The following is a 22,997-nucleotide window of genomic DNA, read 5'->3' as shown; positions in this document are numbered from 1 at the left end:
TTAAAAAGAAAGTACTAGGGTTTTGTTCAGTTTTCTATCTTGCCTTTTTCTTTATTTCCTTTGAAAGATTACCATTTGGGTTCACCAAACTCCAATATATATTGTTTTTGTTGCCCAACTCAAATCTATGGGCCACCATGTAAAAGAGACTCCCCCTGTTATTCAATGGTCCAAGTTCTTGAAATAGAATTAAGTTTGCAGTTTCCAAAATTGGACTTAGAATCAACAACTTGATAACAAATTCATGCAGAATTTTGAGGGGTGGAGGAGTGTCAGACAAATGCAATTCTGATCAGATGATTCCTATCCTCCGTAGTTGATTGATAATAGAGTTTAATGTTGAAGGGAACTGAGAGATGCTCACATTACAAAATATGATACAACAAAAATTCTTCAAAATTTCATTAGAGGGTACAGCACTTCAGAGTTGGGTAACAGATGGGAAGTGTACATGAGCCAGCCAGGAATTAGCTTAGGCTAAATTTTGAATTACATTGAACCAGAACAATTAAAAATTTTAATGATCCAGGTAAGGCTTTAAAACATTTATCTCTTTTGGAAGTTCAGTTTTCCTATACAATAAGCAAAGACACATGCAACGGTGAATGGAAATGCAATAAGAACAACGGCTACGACATCCAAGTTGTCATAACTGTACCCAAAGTATCCATTCAAGAAGGAAGATACACTTTGGGGTTCACCAAATACCAATATCTCCTTGTGTACATCTCCATATTGTGAAGTGAGGAGACCGTTTAATGTCCAAGATGTAGGGCATAAATAATAAAACCAAATCCACCACACAGGAATTTGCTGCAACAAAAGCACACCACAATGCAAAACTAGATCAGTCAGTGTTTTAAACTCGAGTCAACGCAGTAGGCCATCAAGCAGAGTTTACTTGAGAGTTACAGTTCATAACTATAGACCCAAGTATAACAGTAAAACATAAATTACAAAAATAAATAAATAAATTGTTGGAGTATTAGATCACCAAACAATCAATAGAAGGAAGAAGAAATGAGAGAAGAAGAGAAAAGGAAGTGGAGAAGAAAAGGAGATTGATGAAGAGAAGAAATAAAAATTTACGGCTCGGCTAGGCTAGATAGATCCTACCGTGAGCAAGTATTCTTATTTATAAGGTCAAAACAATACAAAGACAAGATTACTCCATGTTAACATAAATTAGAACCATCATAATTGTCAAGGCGGTAAATTATGACCCTCCCTAGACCCCGCATTGGAGGGAGCCTCGGGCACTGGGTACGCCCTTTTTATAGTTGTCAAGGTGGCAAGGCGATCCAAGGCAGTAGACGGGTGCGTAAGCGCTTAGGTGACAAAGGCACCCAAGTGTTATTTTTTCTTTCCCCTCTTTTCTAACATTACTTAGTATGTAACAATATAAACCTTATATCATCAAAAATCAACATTAAGTCCTATCAAGATATCAAAATTCAACATCAAGTCACATCAAGTCATCAAAAATCAATATTAAGTCACATCAAATCATAAAAAATCAACATAGAACTAGAAGACAACAAAACTGAAGAAGCAAACTATTGGAAGTTTACAACAACAACAACTCAGCCTTATCCCAACTAAATGGGATTGGCTACATGGATCCTTTCAAGACAAAGTATGGAAAATTGAGGTCCTCACAAGGGAAAGGGAAGTAAGAGAAATGAAGAATAAAAATGAAGAAATGAGAAAAGAAAAGTGAGAAATAAAAAATGAAAAAATGAAAAATGATAGTAAGAGGAAAGAGGCTAGCCCAGGAAAACAGGAAAATCTCAACTAAATGGTGTCGACAACATGGATCTTTGCCGTCTAATAGGCTCTATCTGAGGTCATACTTGGCACAAGCCCCAGGCTAAGCATGTCATTCTTCACAACCTCACCTATGGTCATTTTAGGCCTGCCCCTAACTCTTTTAGCTCCTTCAATCGGAATCAGACCACTCCTTACTGGGGCATCCCTAGGCCTTCGTTGTACTTGGCCAAACCATCTCAGGTGACATTCTCGGAGCTTGTCGCTGATCGGGGCAACTCCCACATCAGCTCTAATGCGTTCGTTCTTCACTTTATCCTTCCTAGTTTTGCCGCACATCCATCTCAGCATCCTCATCTCTGCCACACATAGCTTCGCTACATGGCACTTCTTAACTACCCAACATTCCGCCACATACATCATAGTTGGTCGGACAATAGTCCTGCAGAACTTTCCTTTAAGTTTTAAAAGTGTAGAATTCCATGAATACTGGCTTGTCAATGAGACAGTGGCCATGCCTTTATTTATAATCTTAGAATATTACAAATATGGAAAACTTACTTAACACTCAACTAGCACATTTAACATGTGCATAATGAACCTAGACACTATAAGTACAAGGACGATATTACCCCTGAACCCATATTACAACACTCCTCCTCAAGTTGGAGCATACATATCAAACATGCCCAACTTGCTAATTATAGGAAAAAATAACTTATTACTGATTCCTTTGGTAAGGATATCAGCCAGTTGTTCACTAGGCTGTATAAAAGGAATACAAATTATTCCCTATTCTAATTTCTCTTTGATAAAGTGCTGGTCAATCTCAACATATCTGGTACGATCATTTTGGACCGGGTTGTGAGCAATGTTGATTGCTGACTTGCTGTGGCAATAGAGCCGCATTGGAAGATCAACTTTCATCCCCAAATCTTGAAGAAGCCCCTTGAGCCAAAGTAGTTCACAAATACCCTGTGCCATAGCTCGGAACTCAGCTTCAGCACTAGACCGAGCCACAGCAGCTTGCTTTTTTGCTTCTCCAAGTAGTTAGGTTTCCTCCAACAAACATGCAATACCCAGATGTGGACTTCCTATCATCAGGACTGCCAGCCCAATCTGCATCAGTGTACGCTTCTACCCGGAGATGGTTGTGTGGAGAAAACAAGACTCCTTTTCCAGGAGATGACTTGAAGTAACAGAGTATTATGTATGCTGCTTCCAAGTGAGAAGAGTGAGGATCATGCATATATTGACTGACAAGACTCACAACAAAGGTGATATCTGGCTGGGTATGTGAGAGGTAGATTAACTGGCCAACTAACCTCTGATAACTGCTCTTGTCCACTGGGTCACCTTCCTTACTCTTCAAATGCATGTTGGGCTCAAGAGGGGTATCTGCTAGTTAACACCCAAGCATCCCTGTTTCACTCAATAAATCCAAGGTATATTTCCTTTGAGAGAGAGATATGCCCTTAGCTGAGTAGGCAACTTCAATCCCTAAGAAGTACCTTAATCTGCCCAAATCTTTGACTTTAAACTCAGTGCCCAAATAAGTCTTCAACTTCTGGATTTCCTGTGCATCACTACCTGTGACTACTATGTCATCAACATAGACAATTAACATTGCCACTTGCTGTCCCATCCTCTTAACAAACAGTGTATGATCAGCATTGCTCTGCTTATATCCATAAGCAATCATAGCCTTATGGAATCGGCCAAACCAAGCCCTTGGAGATTGCTTCAGACCATATAGGACCTTTTTCAACTTACATACCTTTCCTTAAGTTTTTGACTTAGTAAAACCAGGAGGTATCTCCATGTAAACATCTTCTTCCAAGTCTCCATGCAAGAAGGCATTCTTTACATCAAGTTGTTGGAGTTCCCATCTTTGATTCACAGCACAAGAAATAATAACCCGAACTGTATTCATCTTTGCTACAGAAGCAAAGGTCTCTTGATAGTCAATTCCTTGGGTTTGAGTAAACCCTTTGGCAACTAGTCTCGCTTTGTACCTTTCCACTGAGCCATCAGCCTTGTGCTTCACAACAAAGACCCATTTACAACCAACAGGTCTCTTTCCTAGTAGAGGACTCACCAAATCCCAGGTTTGATTCTTTTCAAGGGCATGCATTTCTTCATTCATCGCATCCTTCCATTTTTATTCGGCTAGTGCTTCCTACCAATTGTTAGGGATAGAAACAGAGGATAAAGAAAATACGAAGGTATGGAAAGCAGAAGTCAGTGAGTTGTATGACACAAAGTTGGAAATAGGGTGCAGTGTACAACTCCTCTTTGGTTTTCGAACAACAATAGGTAAATCAAGACTGGGATCAAGAGGAGGCTTACCAGAAATATGACTAGGAGCAAGACTTGGAGCAGGAATAGGTGCCAATTGTGTAGGATCAGTGGTGGTGGTCTCTTTGTACCGAGGGCCGTCCAGAGGAAAATCAGTTCCCCGAGTGTAAGTCTGCATAATATTCTATTGTTGCTGTCCCACTTCTTGTTCTTGACTTGTAACTCCATCTTCTAATTCAACAGAAACATCCTCTATAGTTGGTATCTCAATGTCTAGAGGAGCAATCAGTGGGACCTCTTCACCACTTATAATCTCCCCCTGCAGAGGTACCAGTTGTTTAAAATAAGCCTCAGACTCCCGGAATACCACATCCATAGTGACAAACACCTTTCGGGTAGGAGGATGATAGCAATCATACCCCTTCTGGGTAGCGGAATAATAACCGAGAATATGCACCGCAGTCCCTTGGGATCAAACTTGCCCTATACATGGTAATTTCTAGCAAACACGACACAACCAAAGACCTTGGGAGCCACAACAAAAGTGGATTTCCCACAGAGCACATCCAAGGGGCAGCGCCCACCTAAAACACGAGAGGGAAGCCGGTTGATAAGATATGTAGCTATAAGGACAGAATCACCCCAGAAATGAGGAAGAACAGACATAGTGAACAAAAGAGAACGAGCAACCTCCAAAAGATATCGGTTCTTGTGTTCGGCCACTCCATTTTGAGCAGGAGTGTCAACACAAGAGGTTCGATGCATGATCCCATGGCTGTCCAAACAGGTGAAGACGTCACTTTTACTATGCATCAAATACACCCAAGTCGTCCGGCTGAAACAGTCAATGAAAGTAACAAACCATCTAAACCTAGCGGTAGAGACACAACAGGCAGGACCCCACACATTAGAATGTATCAAACCAAAAGGATGCAAGCTTCTATTATCAGAAATTGGAAAAATACTTCTAGTTTTCTTTGCCAAAGTGCAAGCATCACAAGAAAAATTATGTTTATTACACCTTTTTACTAAACTAGGGAATAAATCCGACAAAACACCAATCGGAGGATGGCCCAAACGACGATGCCAATTATTTAATTCAAAAAATGCAGAATCAAAATCAGAAGATGCAGGCTGAGATGTCAAAGCTACCCAGGAACTGTCAAGCACGTACAGACCACCAACCACCTTACTACATGAAATCGTACTGTCCATTGCCAAGTCCTAAAATAGACAATGAGTGGAAAAAAATGTTACTTTGCAGTTTAAATCCTTAGTTATGCTACTAATGGAAAGCAAATTAATAGTGAACTTCGGAACATGTAACACAGATGAAAGGCTAAGAGAGGAAGAGCATTGCACAGATACCTTTCCCAAGATAGGAGAAAGAGACCCATCAGCAACACGAACCTTACCATGACCAGATAGAAGAAAATATGTGGAATAAAAAGAGGAAGAACCGGTCATATGGTCAGTTGCCCCTGAGTCAATTACCCAAGAATCGGGCATGACCGAGGTACAGTTCCTACCAAATGAAATACATGTGGAAGAAGTTGTATTGGGATTGGTAGGCAGAGAAAAAGCCGAGGCAGCCATGGAAGGAGATACAGATGCCGAAGATGTGTCCAAGCGATTCATCATATCCCGTAAATTTTGCAAATATGCCATAACTTGGGAAAGATCAGGTTGATCCTCAGTAGTTGCCTGATGAGCACGGGTGCTGTTGGGCCGATTGGAACCACCCGTCCCGCACCCACGAGTATCTGCAGGGCGACCATGAAGCTTCCAACATCGGTCCTTTATATGCCATTCTTTCCCACAGTGATCACATTTAATGGGAGGGCGATCACTAGATGGCCGATCAGTACTAGCAGAATGAGAAGAGCCCCCGCGGGAAGATTGCGAACCAGAAATAAGAGCCAAGCGCTCCTGAGTAACAGGATGAACCATGGTTGTACGTCGACTATCCTCAGCTGAAAGAATCGCATAGGCCTGTTCAAGAGTTGGGAGAGGGTCCCGATTCAAAATATTGGCCTGGATATGATCAAACTCAATATTCAGGCCGGCCAAGAAATCAAAGACGTGTAAATCATCCTCCCACTTGCGGTAGGCCGTAGCGTCAACATCAGTGGTTGCAGTGAAAGTGCCCAGAAAATCCAACTGCTGCCACATCGTACACATGGCATTGTAATACAAGGAAAGGGTTAACTCCATCTGTTTGGTTGAGTGGATTTTTTGACGGAGTTCATAGCATTGGGCAGCATTCCCAACCTGAGAATAAGTATCCTTGGTTGTCTTCCATATCTTTACAGCCGAATTACGAAAAAGATAACGCCCAGCAATATCTTGGTCCATGGAATTAACTAGATACGACATAACCAAGTAATTAAAATTCATCCAGCGATCTTACGCAAAACCAGCCTCAGTAGACCTGACCGTAGTACCTGTGATGTAGCTAGATAGCCCACAGGAACCAATAGCAAACAAACAAGAACGATACCACATAAGATAATTGTTGCCATTTAACTTGATGGTATTCACCGAAAATGGAATAAAGTCACGTTGCGACGAACCATCGGAACCAGAGGAAGTAGAGGTGATCTCCGAATTGTCAGGCATAGTGGTTGGTTAAAAATATATTATGAAATAAAGCCCCCCAAAATTCAGAACATAAGGAGGGAAGACAAAAAAACCCTCAGTGGGAGTCAACTCACCACCAAGAGTGGGTAAAAAGGAACAACAAGGAAGGGAAAAGCCCCTCGTGAGAGAAAAAACGAAGGGCGAGAGGCCTGCGGACTGGGTAAAGTGGGGGAAGGGTGGTGGAGTGGCTGGCGGAGGTGGTGGAAGGGCTGGTGGAGCCTTGCGGGGCTGGTAGGAGGTGATGGAGGGGTTGGGTAGGCTTGGCAGAGGCTGCGGTAGGTGGTGGAGGAGCTGCGGTAGATGGTGGAGGGGCTGCAGTGGTGGCTGCCTTAGGGCAGAATCACGATGGAGAAGAGAGAGAAAAAGAAAAAAAATTCAATTCCCATATCCCCGGAATATTTTTGGCTCTGATGCCATGTAGAATTCCGTGAATACTGGCTTGTCAACGAGACAGTGGCCATGCCTTTATTTATAATCTTACAATATGGAAAATATGGAAAATTGGCTTAACACTCAACTAGCACATTTAACATGTGCATAATGAACCTAGACACTATAGGTATAAGGATGATATTACCCCTGGACCCATATTACTCTGGTTGCCCTTCTACACTTCATCCATCCCACTTTAATTCTTTATGAAACATCCTCATCTATGTCACCTTCTTTGTTTATGATAGACCCCAGATACCTAAAATAGTCACTTGGCAGTATCTCTCTCCTCAATTTTCACTATGTCATTATCCATCATAGTGTGACCAAGGTTGATCTCCACATCTCTAACTTAACGTTAATCCCTGCTTTTGTCTCATCTACCAAAACGATATCATTGGCAAAGAGCATACACCACGGTACCTCGTCTTGGATGTTCTTGGTTAATTCATACACCGTAAGTGCGAACAAATAAGGGCTTAAAGCTGACCCTTGATGCAACCCAACCATAATTGGGAATTCCTTGCCCTGGCCTCCCACAAACCTCACACTAGTCACCACACCCTCATACATATCTTTAATGACATTTATATATTTACTCGACACCCCTCTCTTCGCAAGAACATGATGGATTAAATCTCTAGGGACTCAGTCATAGGTTTTCTCCAAGTCAATAAAAACTATATGGAGATCCTTCTTGCTAGCTCTACACCTTTCCATGAGCCTCCTTAGTAGGCAAATAGCTTCTGTGGTGGATCTACTTAGCGTAAAACCAAATTGATTCTTTGAGATATGAGTCTCTCTTCTCAGACGGTCTTCAATAACTTTCTCCCAAAGTTTCATAGTATGACTCATTAGTTTTATGCTCCTATAATTAATGCAGCTCTAGGCATCCCCTTGTTTTTGTAGATCGGAACTACAATGCTTCTCCTCCATTCATTTGGCATTTTCCTTGTGCTCATAATCTTGTTAAATAACTTGGTTAACCAAGATACCCCACAAACTCCAAGGGCCTTCCACACTTCTATTGGAATCTCGACCAGGTCTGGTGTCTTGCCTACTTTCATCTTTCCCAAGGCTTCTTTAACTTTCGCCACACAAACCTTTTGTACATATCTATGATGTGTGATGTCTTGATGAGTATTGCTATTAACCGATTCAATCAAACTTGAACTATCTCCATTTAATAATTCACAAATATACTCATCCCATCTCCTCACAATGTCCTCATCCCTTACCAAGACTCTTCCATCCTCCCCTTTATACATCTCACCTGGTCAAAATCTCTACTCTTCCTTTCTCTTATTTTAGCTATTTATAAATAGTTTTTTCCCCTTCCTATGTGTTTAGATTAATATAAAGCTCTTCATATTTCCTCGCCCTAGCCATCCCCACCATCTTCTGTTTCTGGCCTCATTATACTTCTTTTTATCTTCTGCTTCTTTAATCTGTTGCCAAGTCTTAAGCCACTCTTTCTTGGTCTTGATGGTTGCTTGGACCTCCTCATCCCAACACCAAGTCTCCCTAGGGGCCTGACGCATACCCTTTGCTTCCCCTCAACCTTCTTAATACAAGTCATCTTGTTCCACATCACATTTGTGTCTCGCTCAAAGTCCCACTTTCCTTGTTTGCCCGCATTTTCAGTAAACTATTGTAAATTTGAAACATTCAAAACATACAGTTGGTTTATACTATTCATGGAATTGGTCATTGTCCTTGTATACTTAGTCTCACATTTGGTTTAAATTGTCCGCAGAAAATATAATCTGAACTATAAGTAATTAAACTGCTCTTGATTGGAGAAATGTTCATATTAGGTAAAGCACAAAACCAGCTTTCCAACAAATCCAAGATTGTTTAAATTTGATTTATATTGAAGAAGTTATGTTTCGGTCAAACCTTACTTGGTGTGCGCGCATGCTGTCAAAATCGGTCTGAAGGAAAATATTTTTTTTAGATATCAAAACAAATGAATATTTTACCACTCTTTTGGTTTTAGCAATGTTTTACCATATTAAGATTTATGGAATTTTTAGATTTGAAAAAAAAAACCTCATCAGTAGAAAGTTGAAATTTTGCCCTACCATCGAAGGTCCAGTTTGTGTTCTTAAACTAGGGGAGGGGGTTGATTTTTATCCTTAGAATTTGTTTTTTTAACTATTTTTATTGGATTAAAAAAATAGTTAAAAATTCCATGCATTGGGAAACTTTTTTTATCATTGGAATAAAATATGGGGCATTTCCTTAGTAATGAATAATATCTTAAGTAGACGAAACATTTACTTAAATGATATTTGGCATAAATAAGGGCCAAGGCGTTCGATACCACTAAGACAACAACCGCCTAGACCCCAAAAAATCCGCTTGGATGCCTAAGCGGCCTAAGCGATGCCTTGAAAACTATGAGGACCATAATACCCTTAACTAAAACATAAAGAAACAAACCCCATAATACCCCTAACAATAGGAGTATGTCAGTATGCAACACCCTTATCGGTAGGAGGGAAATTACAAGTACCTTAACATAAATTATATGTCCATTTTTAGTTGTTGGGTTTGACTTGTTCAGGGTTCAGACCTGATGCATCCAAAAGTTGTAGTTCATTTTTTAATTTTAAGATAAATAAAACTTCAGAAGGCAGCCATAGTCCTAAAAAAAAAGGGGTTACTTGATTTAACTGTAGTCAGGATTAATCAGGTTTTACAGAGTCTAGGAGTCGATTCAGTCAAGTAGAACTAGTGTACTTCTCAAGTCTATCAAAAGTCAGTCACATCTAATCAACGTGGAAAATTTATGGGTCAGGGTTTGCTGAAAACTATGTAACTATTTAGAGGTTTGCTGAAAACTACGTAACTATTTCGAGCAAGAAAGTGGAGTAAATGCTTACCGGTTTGGGTATTACATAGCCAGAAAATAGATTCAACATTGCGTAGACAGCGGAGGAAAATGTTGAAGCAACACGAACGCTTGGTGTCAGAGCTAAAAGCGTCATTCCAAGGTAATTGAAGTAGGCTAGCACACAGAACATGGCATAGAAGTACCAAAATATCTTATATGCTGACGGGTAGTACCCAAGCATGGGGTATGTGATAATGACGTATATAAAAGTTTGAGTGAACAAATATGGAATCTCAATTACCACCTGCAGTATGCAATCAAACTCATGTAAGCTTAAAATGGCAAAAACTAGAATAGCTAAGATTGATTGGCCGACACTAAAATGAAAAATAGGAAAAGGCTCTCTGAGCCTAAGGCGTACACTGCACCTCCTCACATTCAATATTTTATTAATTGTTTTGATGAGAGAGAAATAATCAATGTGAGAGGGTGCAGTGTACCCTGCTTGCTCAGAGAACCCTTTCCCATAAAAAATATACTATGACAGAATAGGAGGAAGTACTCCCAAGGATGACATGTGGCAACTGTACTGCAAAAGCTGAAGTTGAAAAGGATGAAAGCTTTTTCATACCTTATCCTACCATGTGCTTCTCTTAGACACAAGAAGGATAAAATTTTCATCCTCCAATAGTGCCACGTTAGAACAACTCTTATTAGAATCGCTAATCAAGTCCAGTAAAAAGTAAAAATGTTTATAGAAAAAGAACAAGGATAATATGATTTATTTTCTCTTGACCCTAATTCAAAACAAACTTGAGCCAAATCAATGAGATGAGTTTGAGAAGCAGGTTTAGACCTGTGCAAATGAATAAGCCCATGAAGAGTACATTCCTGCAGCTCTTTCCCTATAGAAGACAGTGCGCTCTGTTGCAACTAATGGTATGACTACCGAGGTGAGATTTACACCTATGAGTTGCACCGCAACAAACATCACACCAAGTACATTGAGCAAGTCTTGCTGGGTATTTCTGCAACACAAAATGAAGAGAACTATTTTAGTAATGGGAATAATCTTGCAAAAAAAATTGCCCATCTTAGGCTGTGTTTGTTTGTCAAGGAATGGATAGAAAAGAAAAAAGCATCTTGAGAAGAGAAGAGAAATGAAAAGAATTGAAAAGAATAAATCGTGCATAAGGAGACCACTTCATCCCTTGACCTGCCTTTTATAGTGTTGCTTTGGTTTCAAGTGCAGGAAGATTAAGAAGTGATTAAGGAATGAGGGTGGTCTCCCCAGAATTGCTCTTGAAGTAACAACCTAAAGTTGTTAGCTTTGATTTTGTCATCTAAATCAACAGTAACATAGAAACCCAGTTGAGTAAATTGACTTACATCTTCCCCCCTTGCTTCCAGAACAGTATTCCAAATAGCACAGATGCAATGAATGTGTAAAGGAAACGTCTGAAATTGTAAGCAGGACTTCTCCAGTAGGACAAATATTGTTTCCACAAGCATGCTTTGAACTGCCCCCAACCATTTTGTGGAAAATAGGTAGAGAAATACAAATCCTTTGAACCAGGCGGCGGAGTACTCAATTGTTTAACAAGCTCTACATTGTCCCTGCAATAAAGAATAAAAAAATCTTACAATACCAGTTTTATATCGATAACTAATCTATATTCTATATAAAATTAGTGGAATGGTAACACTTTACTTTACCCAAAAAAAATAAGAAAGAATACAAAAATGACATGTAAAGCTTTTTAATTGTCACCTCCAAGTGAAAACAATAAGTAAATGTGCTATTAACCCCATGTATTCAATCAAAGCCATAGCCTTAAAATATGTTCTAACAAATGAGGAAAGTCTTTTCGAATAGTTCGTGGTCTATAATGAGGCAACCCATGAATTAATGAGTCATAACTGATTTAACATGTATTGGTTGGATGTCAGAGTGGGAATCTGTAGTTCCAATTGAAAGAAAAGACCCTATAACGCACCCAAAAAAATAGTATCTTTTGATTGCAACAACTTCTAGTGCATTGATGCAAGCAAGAAGATACTGATTATGAAAAATAATTTAGAGACATAAAATGAGGGGATATTATCATATTCATATAATATAATGAACCTTTAGATTCAACTAGAGAATGTGTATCCAAATTCCCAAGGTTTGGTACACAAGGATAACAACAAATAATCTAAGAATTGGAAGATGTTTAACATCATCCAATTTACCTGATGTCGATGTGATCTTCAAAACTAAAAATCGGATGTACTAGATTTAGAATAGTATTACATTGTTTTATTCTTTTCTCTTAGGAAGTGGAAGTTATACTTATATAAACTTGAATCCCTGTAGATTTTGGCAAAATCAACACCAAGGTCTGCTTCTGCAGATGTAGATGTAACTTCTAACATCCATGTTGCTGGATTGTAGTTGTCATTAATCTTTGGTACCCCAGGTATTTCCTGAAAAAAAATGAAGGAAAAGAAGGATTTAAAAACCACTTGTTTCTGATCATAAAAGACAGCATAATATATGACAATCAGTGAAAAAATAATATATCGAATTATCAGAAGTGAGTAAATTTACCTCAAAATACTTAATAACCCTACTTGAATGTTGACCCAATGGTCCGTCATAGATTAAGCGTCCTCCAGTTTTCATTAGAACCAACTGCAAGAATTGTAAAATGTGCATTAGATATATCAAAAACTATATCTCAAGATTACATCCGTAGCATTTTATAGAGAAAATTTCAAAAGCATAGTGTTTTCTAGAAGCTAATGCTTGGCTTGTTGAATTTCCAGGACTTACTAAAATATATTAATAGTCTCAACATATTAAAAAATGTGCAGGGATCCAAATGAGCCTCATTTGGAAGGCGTTCCAAGTTCCAACTGAAGTAGCTTTTATGCCATGACGCATTGTTGGATGAGCCCAAGTTTTGTGAACATGTCCATTTTATCGTTTTATCTTGGGTCACGTATCTTATCAATATGAGGGCCCTGCATGTCATTTTAGACCTTACAAACTTCCAATTCTGTTTGGGAAAGAGGGCAGCTTAGGAACCTTGGAAAAAAACAAAAGAGCAAAGATCCATATGGTGGGCGATGGTTGAGATACCCCCAAATTCAACATGGCACCTATCCACATCTTTCTTCATCTGTCCGACAGCCAAACGTCCAGAAGAGTAATCCACAGCGCAAAACTAGAAGGTTCAGTTCAAATACCATCCAATTTTTCTTTGGTTGGCTACCTTCCAAAACTTAGCAGCTTTGAAGTGAAAATATTTGCAGCATCAAAGAGAATTGAAGAAATAAAGTTGATGTTCCCTTGAACTTACACCCCATAAATGAAATGCACTCAACACTCCTCTTTGAGGTTGTGTTGAAATGGAACTAGAAACTTTAGGTGTCTAGTGCAGAAGTTCCATCCATTTGTAACTGCATAATATTAGCAGTGTTTGCACTACTCTAAGGGGTGACCGCATCAATCTCAATTTCTAAGGTTTCTTATGTCAGGAGGAGGAGATTATAAAAAGTGCTTGAATTAATGATATACCTCATCAAATGACTCAAATATATCTATGCTTGGCTGGTGGATGGTGCAAACAACTGTCCGTCCCATACCAACCACATTCTTCACTGCCTGTATGACAATTGCAGCTGCTCTTGCATCCAATCCTGAGGTGGGTTCATCCATGAATATAATCGAGGGATTGGCAACAAGCTCCACGGCTATTGTGAGACGTTTACGCTGCTCAGTTGATAAACCACTGACACCAGGCACGCCTACCAAAGTATCTTTAATTCCATCAAGCTCAATAGTCTCAAGGACTTCATTTATGAAATCCTGTAAAAAGCATTTCATGACAACTTCAACATTAGATTCTGCCCAAAGGTATGGTACAAAAAATAGTCTGTCTCCAAATGATGAATGTCGTACAGCTTTTGTTTTTGAATCAATCTGAGGCGACAGTCGCAGCCAAGCAGAATATATCACTGACTCCTCCACGGTGATCTGTGGAGAATGTATGTCATTTTGCTCACAGTAACCTGATATCCTAGCGAATGTTCCTTGAACCTTGGGGTATCCACCAATATTAATTTCTCCTTCAATAGTACCACCAGTTTTTCTTCCAGAAAGAACATCCATAAGAGTAGTCTTCCCAGCTCCGCTGACACCCATTAATGCTGTAAGAACACCAGGCCTAAATGCACCTGTAATATCATGAAGAAGTTGTAGCTTTTTTTGTTTGAAGCCTCGTTCTCTCATTGCCTGAGACCAATGAAATAAACAAAGTGATTTGATCTGACCTTCCCATCTAGTAAACTAAATTTACTGTAAAAAGATTACATTAGTATGATTACTGTAGGAGTGTCAATGTAGTAATGAAGATTCTGAAAGGTCATTGTTAGGGGCTCAAAAGGTAAGACCATCCTTCCTACAAAATCAACCACGGAATTATTATATAATGAACAAAAAATTAGGACAACCAATACTAATAAGTAGGGGTTTTCCATAACAAAAAGGGTGTTCGTTTCTTTTTCTATTTGGAGGGGGTACTAAAAAAATGCTAGTTTTGTAACACTTTAAATGCTCAATTGTCTTTCATTCTCCTCGAAAATAAAATAGATAATTAAGACTATGGTCTCACCTCTTTTAGGCTCTGCAACATTTTCAAGATGGCCATTAGTGGATTCCTCCTCTACAGAACCATTGTTGCAGTCATCTTTTCCTTGAATTTGAGCAAGCTTTTCATATGAAATAATAGCACGAGACATCCCAGGAGCTGAAGAACACAAAAAGTTGTATCGTTTTATACAATTTTTCCTAATCTTTTTTATCATTTATTGTAATTTTCTTTTTCATATAGCATAAGGCTGTTGAGCAAATGAAGATGAACTTATGAACTTACGCTTTAAAAAAGTTAAAGCCAGCACATATCCAACATTGAAAAGTACTGTAAAGCCAAACAAGGCAGCAAGTGATATCCAATAAAAGTAGCTTCTGAAGTCCAGCCCATGGCTTTGAAGTACTTGTTGCCCTAAAGTAGTGTTTGTGGACATCTGTAGAGAACAGCAAAGAAAAAAGTATTAAGAAGGTGGTCATAAATTTCTACTCAAAGCTAAGTTGCTAGGAAAAGCAAAGTGCTCATTCAAAAAACTAGAATCAGTGTATAAATAAGATATTGGTCAAAGCACCACAATGGTATGAGAGTATAAGACCCTTTTGTTGGCTGTTTCTACAGCTGGATCTTCATGAAGATTCCAGTGAGATGCAAAGAAAATAGAGTAAGAAAACTCCGCAAAAGAAGAAGAGGGGAAGAAAGATAAACGTTTTCTACTTTGTTGTAGTTTCTGGTTTCTGTTTTTTTTTTCACACTTGGATAGATTTTTACATACCTTTTATGTGTTTGGCACACATCTGGGCCATACACCTCGACCCATCTTAAACATCAAGGAAAGACACTAAAGACAAAAAACAGAGCACAACTTAAAAAATACCAAAACCGGACATTAACTTCTACATTTCTTCCCCTTAATGTATTGTTCTTGAGCATCCATTAGTTGTCGAAATGCTGAAAATTCTCTTTTGGAAGTGCTTTTGTAAAAATGTCAGCAAGTCGCCCCTCTGTCTTGCAAAACTTGAGTTGAATTTCTTTTTCTTCAATGGCTTCTCTAATGAAATGATGCTTGATGGCTATGTGACGTGTCCAGCTGTGATAGACTGGGTTCTTTGCCATAGCAATGGCTAATTTGTTGTCACAATAGATCTCAGTTCCTTCTTCTTGCTTCTCCCCAATGTCTTCCATGATTCTTCTCAACCAAATTATCTGTGAAGTTGCCAACGAAGCTGAAATATATTCAGACTCAGCTGAGGATTGAGCAACTGTTTGTTGCTTCTTAGATGCCCAACATAAAACGCCAGAACCAAAAGTAAATGCATAGACAGAGGTGCTCCTCATATACCCAACACAACCTCCCCAATCATTGTCACAATACCCAACCAATTTCAATTCAGAAGTTCTGAAAAATGTAATGTCATAGTTAACAGTCCCTTAAATATGTCTCAAGATCCTTTTTGCTACTCCAAAATGGAAGTGACTTGGGTTGAGCATAAACCTGGACATTTAACTTACTGAAAACATAATATCTGGCCTTCTAGCAGTGAGGTAGAACATGTAGCCAATCAAACTTTTGTACATGGTAGCATTTACTTCCTTTCCACCATCATCCTTCCTCAAATTTGCACCCACCATAAGAGGTGTAGCCATGGGCTTGCAATTATACATTCTGAATTTTTTGAGGATAGAGTCAGCATACTTCTTTTGAGAAATAAAGACACCATCATCATCTTGATACATTTCTAATGCAGTACCACTTCCATGGATCGGCATGAACCCATTTGGGAATCCAGACAGATGAGCTGGGTCCAATTTGGGTCTTTGGAACCACAGAATAATTAGATATTTAATTTTCTTTATTAAAGTGATATGTAATCTTTTATTATTTTATTGATTTTCTTTGGTAGGAGATAGCTACGTAGGACTGTAGGAGACGGCAGTTTCCTATTTTATTTTAGTTACTTAGATTGATTTAGTTTCCATATTTATGTTGGAGTCTTTCTTATTTATATGGATGTGATCAACACTTTTAAACAGATTGAAGATGGAATACAAAATTGAGTTTCATGGTACCTGTGTTGCCCATGAGATATCTCCTTTCTCTCTTATCTCATCTTCTCTCCCCTTCCCCTGCTATACCTCTCTCTTCCTCATTCTATCTTCTTCTTATTCTTCTTCTCTCCTTGTCTCATTAGTTCTTCTTTTTTTCACTGCTACTTCTTCCAACTACTAACAGTACTCTCTGCTAGCGGTACAGTCTCAAATACAGATCAGCTCCTCAAAAGGAACATCCATGTGAGACCTTTTTGCTGTTTCTGCAGACTTGAGAGCCGGAATCATCTATTTTTTTTTTGCACCTTTCCAGCCCAGGTTTGGAAGGAGTTGCTTAGGTTATGTTCCACCACTGTATCCCCGAGCAGCAACATAATGATAGTAGATCTTTGCGTTGCCAAAACTTCTGGGGTGTATGGCAACATTGTAGATATTGGTAAGCTTGTGTTTTATGCTACTGTGTATCAAATTTGGAGGGAGTGAAATGGTAGACTGATTCGTAAGACAAGACCAAGGATGGCCATTGTCCAAGACATCAAATCTGCGATTTTGGACAAATGTCAATCCATCACTTTCCAAGGGAAGCCATCTCCCTGTAACAACAGACTTATGGATCAATGGGGTGTTTCTATGATACATATGCCCCTTGACTTAGTTCTTATATCTCAGGTGTAAAATCCGCAATCAATTTAAATTTTTGGACCTTGTGTGATTTCAGGTTCCAGTTCTGTGTCGATGCTTGCTTCGATGCTATGGGCTGCATCGGTCAAGGTCTTAGATCAATCCCCTAACACACCTACGAAGGATTCCAGGGAGTCTTCTTCTCAACTTGCCCTTCTGGAGTCAGAGAACCCTAGTGGGGTCCCGCATCTAAGCTACCTGTGTCGGATCTGCTACCTGGAGGGCATGCAAAACCTTTCCCTTAACTAAACTCGTTGTAAGTATGATGTTACATGTATTTTATTATTTATGGTATGACCAATTAGAGTTATAGGGGTATTTTGGTTAAATTACCTATGTGGGACCCACGTCCCCAGTGGGGAATCCTGTTCCTAACATTTACCCGTAATCGGATTTCCCTTGATGTCGTATGGCGTCACTCTATGGTTAGAATAGGGTAATAAATGTAAATTTCTAATTATAAACTAATTTTCACCTAAAATGACAAAACTGCCATTATGACTTAAGCACTATAAATATCATTCCTATTCTCTATTAACTCATTCCTATCTAAGAGAAACGAAAATCAGACTTAGAATTGGAGAGGAAAAAAAAGAGAGAAAGAAGAGAAGAAGGGAGAATTCGAACCTGGTCTCCATTGGAAGCTTGGAAATCCTCAATTGAGAGCTTAGGAGCAGGAATCCAAGGCTGCTTCTTCCCCATCTGCTGCTACACAAGCTGGTAGGCTTCAATCCTTGCAGTTCCTACCTCTTCTTACCAAATTTCTTCTCTAATTCCTCCCTAATTGCAGCCTAAGATGCTGCTGCCATTAAAGCTTACAGATTTAAGCTTTTATTATAGAAATTTTACCTATATGAACCTGATTGGGCTGAATTGGGTTCAGTTGCAGCAGAAACCCTTGGCAGCCCATCTAATTGTATCCAAACCTGGTTCTAGGGACCAGATTTATGAACCCTAACCTATTAATTTGGGAATAAATAACCAAAATCCCCAATTTGATAATTAATTTTGAAATTTAACAAATAAGAGAACTGACCCACCTTGAAATGGGTTTAAAACTTCAAATTGGGAGCTTGCATGTCAAGATCCACCAAGTACAGACAAAACCCCCAATTCTGCCCCTTGAACCGGATGCAAAACCAGGGTTTGAACCGGTCGTCCGGTTCAGGTGCCCTGTGAATCTGGTTCAGCCAAAATGGACCAAAATACCCTTGACCCCTTGGATTGTCCCCTGGCTGTATTCTGATTCCCAAAGCTTGGTGATTTTCTTCTGTTTAGGGACTATTACAGCCTGTTCTTCGTTGATCTTGTCTGTGTTGTTGGGATATTTGGAGGGTAGTTGTTAAAACCTGATCTACAGATTCAGGTAAGGGAATTTTGTCTCTTTTTATGTGTGTTTGTTACTTAATTGTTGTTTATTCTGTGTGCCATGTCATGTTTCATCAACAATACACTGTTCATGTAGTTTCTTAGCTTATTTTTCCTTTGCACTAGTTTGCATATGATTCTAGGCTGCATTGGCATTTGCTTTTGCATTGATATTTATTGTTACTGTTCAATTGATGAAAGTGAAGTACTGTTTATTCTTACAACTCAGCTATCCATACATGTTTCTTCATGCATAGATTGCACTGGGCTAGGCTGATATATCATAACCCAGTACTACACCCCTTACCAACAAGGGGTGAGGTGTTGGACAACCCGTGGTACAGCCGAAGGGTATGCCGGGTTACCATTTACTGTCCCATGTTAACGTGTGTATTCCGCTGTGGGAACAAACAGTAGGGTTGGTCATTGGGGGTCTGTTGGGTTAGCTACCTGGTGATATGCTTTCCTGGCAGGTCCTCACCATGGTAGAATGGTTTCGCTCGGGTGACCGACGTCTGGTTATGTGTTTCCGGGACCGAGGTTAGCATCTACCACAGTAGTACTTGAACCTCATGAGACTTAGTATCTCTGATAGGTGCATGCTAAACTAGAACATGCATCATGCTTATTGTGTTTGTTTTGCATGCATTCCCTTATTGGGCTCAGTCGAGAGCTCACCCCCGTGGATCCTTATTATTTTTATAGATGAGGGTATTGTCGCTGCTGCTTGCATTTCTGTGGGGACTCCTTCTGTTCAGGATTCTCCTGTTGACCGTGGAGTTGATAATTCTGTATTGATGGAGCACGATGCTTCGTGCTCGTGTGACGATTGCTTGTTCTCCTGATCTCCCAGACTGATCCGGCTTCTTCTTCCCTTTTTTGTTATATCACTTTTGTAGTACCTATTGTATATAACCTTTTTGAGTTAGTGTTACATCTTTTGTGAACCAGTATTGTAACCCTGCTGTACATGAATGTTCATATATAAATATAACTGTTATCACTAGTTTCCCTTAATTATGTCTTACGTCTTATTAAATTGCTTCCGCTGCACTTTGATTTAGTATATTGTGAATGAAACTGCGAATAGAGCATTGCATTGTGATCTTGGTTGGATGTCTGGGACATCCTATCACACTTGGCCCTCATCAACCGGGCCGGGGTGTGACATCAGGAGTTTCCCTTTTTGTTCTTATGGATGTATGCCTTTTGAATTAGGGCCTTTGATTGTAGAGTCTCCTCTCCTTAAGGATTAGGACCCTATTTTCCAGAACAGTTTCTTTCTCATTGTTTTTTTTTTGAATAAATTGATAAGAATTATGTAAAAAACGGATTAGATCTATTCACTGAAATTCTTCTGACATATATCTTTTATGAAAATTTATCAAACTAAACTGGTGACATATTTCTGTGAATCACATTGCAATGTTCTCATAATACTTACTTGGCAATATATTCTCACAATTTCATGAATACATAAATTAAGTTCCTGAATATAAGAGCTGATAAATTAGATAGTTCTTGCTCACCTTTTGCCACCGAGGAGCAAGAAATTCATTTACAGTTATGCCTATCTCACCATATGTCAATGGACAAACCCAAAAACCCCACTTTATCCAAGTAGGCATGTAGGCTGCAACCAGAACAGTATTAAGCACATGTATTTTGAACTTTTGATGGGGTTCAATTAGAATAAGCATAGAGAGACATACGGTATGGAAGAATAAAACCGCCAAATAGAAAGAGGAACATCTGAGTCAAGTTAGCAGCTGTCATAGAAGCAACAACCGTACGGGAAACTGATGCAATAAATCGGAACATGGATGAGCCCATTACATGCAGAGCAAAAAGTAGAATGAACTGGCGGAGAAACCTGGAAAACAAATAAAACAATAAGGAACTAAATTTAAAGAGTTATAAATGGAGAATTCTAGTACATTCAACATTTTATAGGTAGAATTTGATAAGAAGAAAACAATGTTACAAGAAAATAAATTCTAAGATGCTCCATCAAAAAACATGTTGACACCTCTCACACAAATACAACTATAGGTTGGGTCTATTGAATGATGGTACATCTGACTTGCATCCACCAGAACAGATACCTCATATGCTATTACATATCCTATCAAATATTTTTTAGATTTCATCAATTAAAGAAGTTAACCCTCCATGAATACTCACCTTCCAAACTCAGGACTATACCCAATGACATAATAAGTAAGAGCAGTCCAAAGTAAAGACTGCATAAATGAAAGTGGAACCTTTACAATAGCCGATGGAATAGCATAAGCCCAAGCTGGGTAAAAGTAGCTGTCTCTCTGTTTGTAGAATACAGTGAGCCTTGAAACTGTCATAGATATTTCTGGGAATCCATCGGTAAGTATCCTGATAAGCCCATAAAATAAGGAACCCAAATAATAGTTTGCATGGATTGAATCAACACCCATACGAGTCCTTAGAAAAATAGTCATTGCCATGGATGCAGTGAAGAAAAGCTGCAGGGAACAAATATTCAAGCAGCTGTTAGATTGGACAAGTAAGGATTTAGGCATGTCATAATAGGAGAGACTCTCAAATGTAGGGATACCAACCTGCATTGATTTAAAGACATATACAAAAGAATTCCGCCTCATGAGAAGATATTCCTTGCTCATGCAGGCTTTGAAGAGCTCCCATTTGTTTAAAGAGTAGAAACTAAATGATAAAGCATTTTTATGGCTCTGAGATTTGTCATATGGATCTGAAAGCTCCTCATCCAGCTTTTTCCCAATGTGGAATGCTTTAAAATTCTCACAAAATTCATCAACGGAAACATAGCTGTAATCTTTCTCCTTAAGGAACCAGTACTGCGCCTGATCCTTTTTAGAGACAACCTGAATTTGAAAATAAATTTAGAAATTTAAGTGGCATCACGTTACAGAATAAGAGAGTTATAAGGTAGGAGGTAGCTATAAGCCTATAACACATACCTCTTGAAGGAAATCAGCTGCTCCCTTTCTTTCTGGACACCTAAATCCACAATATTCAAAGAATTCAAGAATATAACTACATGGACCATGGTACACAATCTTTCCTTCTGCCATCAAAATAACGTCATCAAATAGATTATAGGTCTCTGGTGCAGGCTGAAGAAGTGAGATCAATGCCGTGGCATCTGTTAGATGCACCAAGTGCTGAAGGCAAGAAACAATCTGAAAGGTTGTAGAACTGTCCAGGCCATTTGATATTTCATCCATAAAAAGAGCTTTTATTGGACCCACAATCATTTCCCCTAAAAAAAAAAAAAACATTGTATTTAAGGGAAAAATAATAGTATCCAACTTAACCCCTCCAAGAAAGAAATCTATACACATTTTTAATTCATGATATGCTATAATCATCTGATCCACCTCAATATTCATCCTACCTGTAGTCAGTCTCTTCTTTTGACCACCTGAAATACCTCTTCTCATGGCATCTCCAACCATTGAATCAGCACAAATATCAAGACCAAGAATCTGAATGGTATTAACATGCAAGACATAAAGTCACATAAACCAGTGATCCTGCTATGCATTAATAAAGAAAAGCATGATTTCAAACTGTTGAATATATTTACCTTTAAGATGTAGTCTGTTTGAATGGTTTTTCCGGTGCCTTCAACAGAAATCGCCTATTAAAACAGTTCATAAATAAAAGTTATCAACATGGCAATACACCAGAAACCAACTGTAAACTAGAACATAATATAAGGATAATGCCATACCATACTACCAAGTTATCAATATTACCAAGCAAACACTATAACACTGAAAATGGTTCCATACTTCTTCTTTCTTTATGTGAATAAAAGAATTCATTACCAAAGAGAAAGAGGACTACAAAAGCCCCCAAAAAGGGAGACGAAAGAAAATTACAAAAGCACAAGGAAACCCAACCTCAAACAGGGGAGGCTGGGAGCTGGAAGAGAATCTTTTGCTTCAAAGCAATTTTTTCATTCAACTATTCAAATCATGGGGTGCCTCTATGGGCATTACAATATATAAAGGCCCAAGGATTGAGCTCCAAAATAGAAACTAAAAATTAGAAAGACCATTATAAGGCTGAGACTTGGGTTAAAGTAATGAAACTAAAATAGAAACTCTAAGTTGCAAGGTTTAAAATAGAAACTATAAAATAGAAAATAAGTCTAATTAAAAACAGAAACTTAAGCATATGAAATTAGAAACTAAAATAAACTTCTCAATCCCCACGCATAAAGCACCATGCAATCTGATCTTGGGCCCCACAAAATCTTCTAATAATAT

The 22,997-nt window shown here is 38.8% G+C and overlaps 1 protein-coding gene across 1 annotated transcript; it reads right to left on the bottom strand.

The window, feature by feature from the left end:
* Positions 1 to 378: 378 nt before the first annotated feature.
* LOC122648127 (pleiotropic drug resistance protein 3-like) lies at positions 379 to 22,363 on the bottom strand (the record flags this gene model as incomplete). The annotated part of the gene is made up of 18 exons (XM_043841378.1): positions 379 to 813; positions 10,026 to 10,280; positions 10,833 to 11,004; positions 11,366 to 11,593; positions 12,312 to 12,445; positions 12,570 to 12,653; positions 13,542 to 13,832; positions 13,926 to 14,258; positions 14,351 to 14,424; positions 14,638 to 14,772; positions 14,899 to 15,049; positions 20,238 to 20,341; positions 20,421 to 20,581; positions 20,893 to 21,206; positions 21,303 to 21,584; positions 21,681 to 21,982; positions 22,118 to 22,208; positions 22,310 to 22,363. Coding segments are annotated over 18 exons (3,432 nt in total), but the record flags the coding sequence as incomplete, so codon positions are not given.
* Positions 22,364 to 22,997: the final 634 nt, after the last annotated feature.

This window comes from Telopea speciosissima, unplaced genomic scaffold, assembly GCF_018873765.1.
Source record: "Telopea speciosissima isolate NSW1024214 ecotype Mountain lineage unplaced genomic scaffold, Tspe_v1 Tspe_v1.0489, whole genome shotgun sequence".
Taxonomy (NCBI): Eukaryota; Viridiplantae; Streptophyta; class Magnoliopsida; order Proteales; family Proteaceae; genus Telopea; species Telopea speciosissima.
Note: the sequence above shows the minus strand (reverse complement) of the source record. Positions and strands in the feature narration are given on the sequence as shown.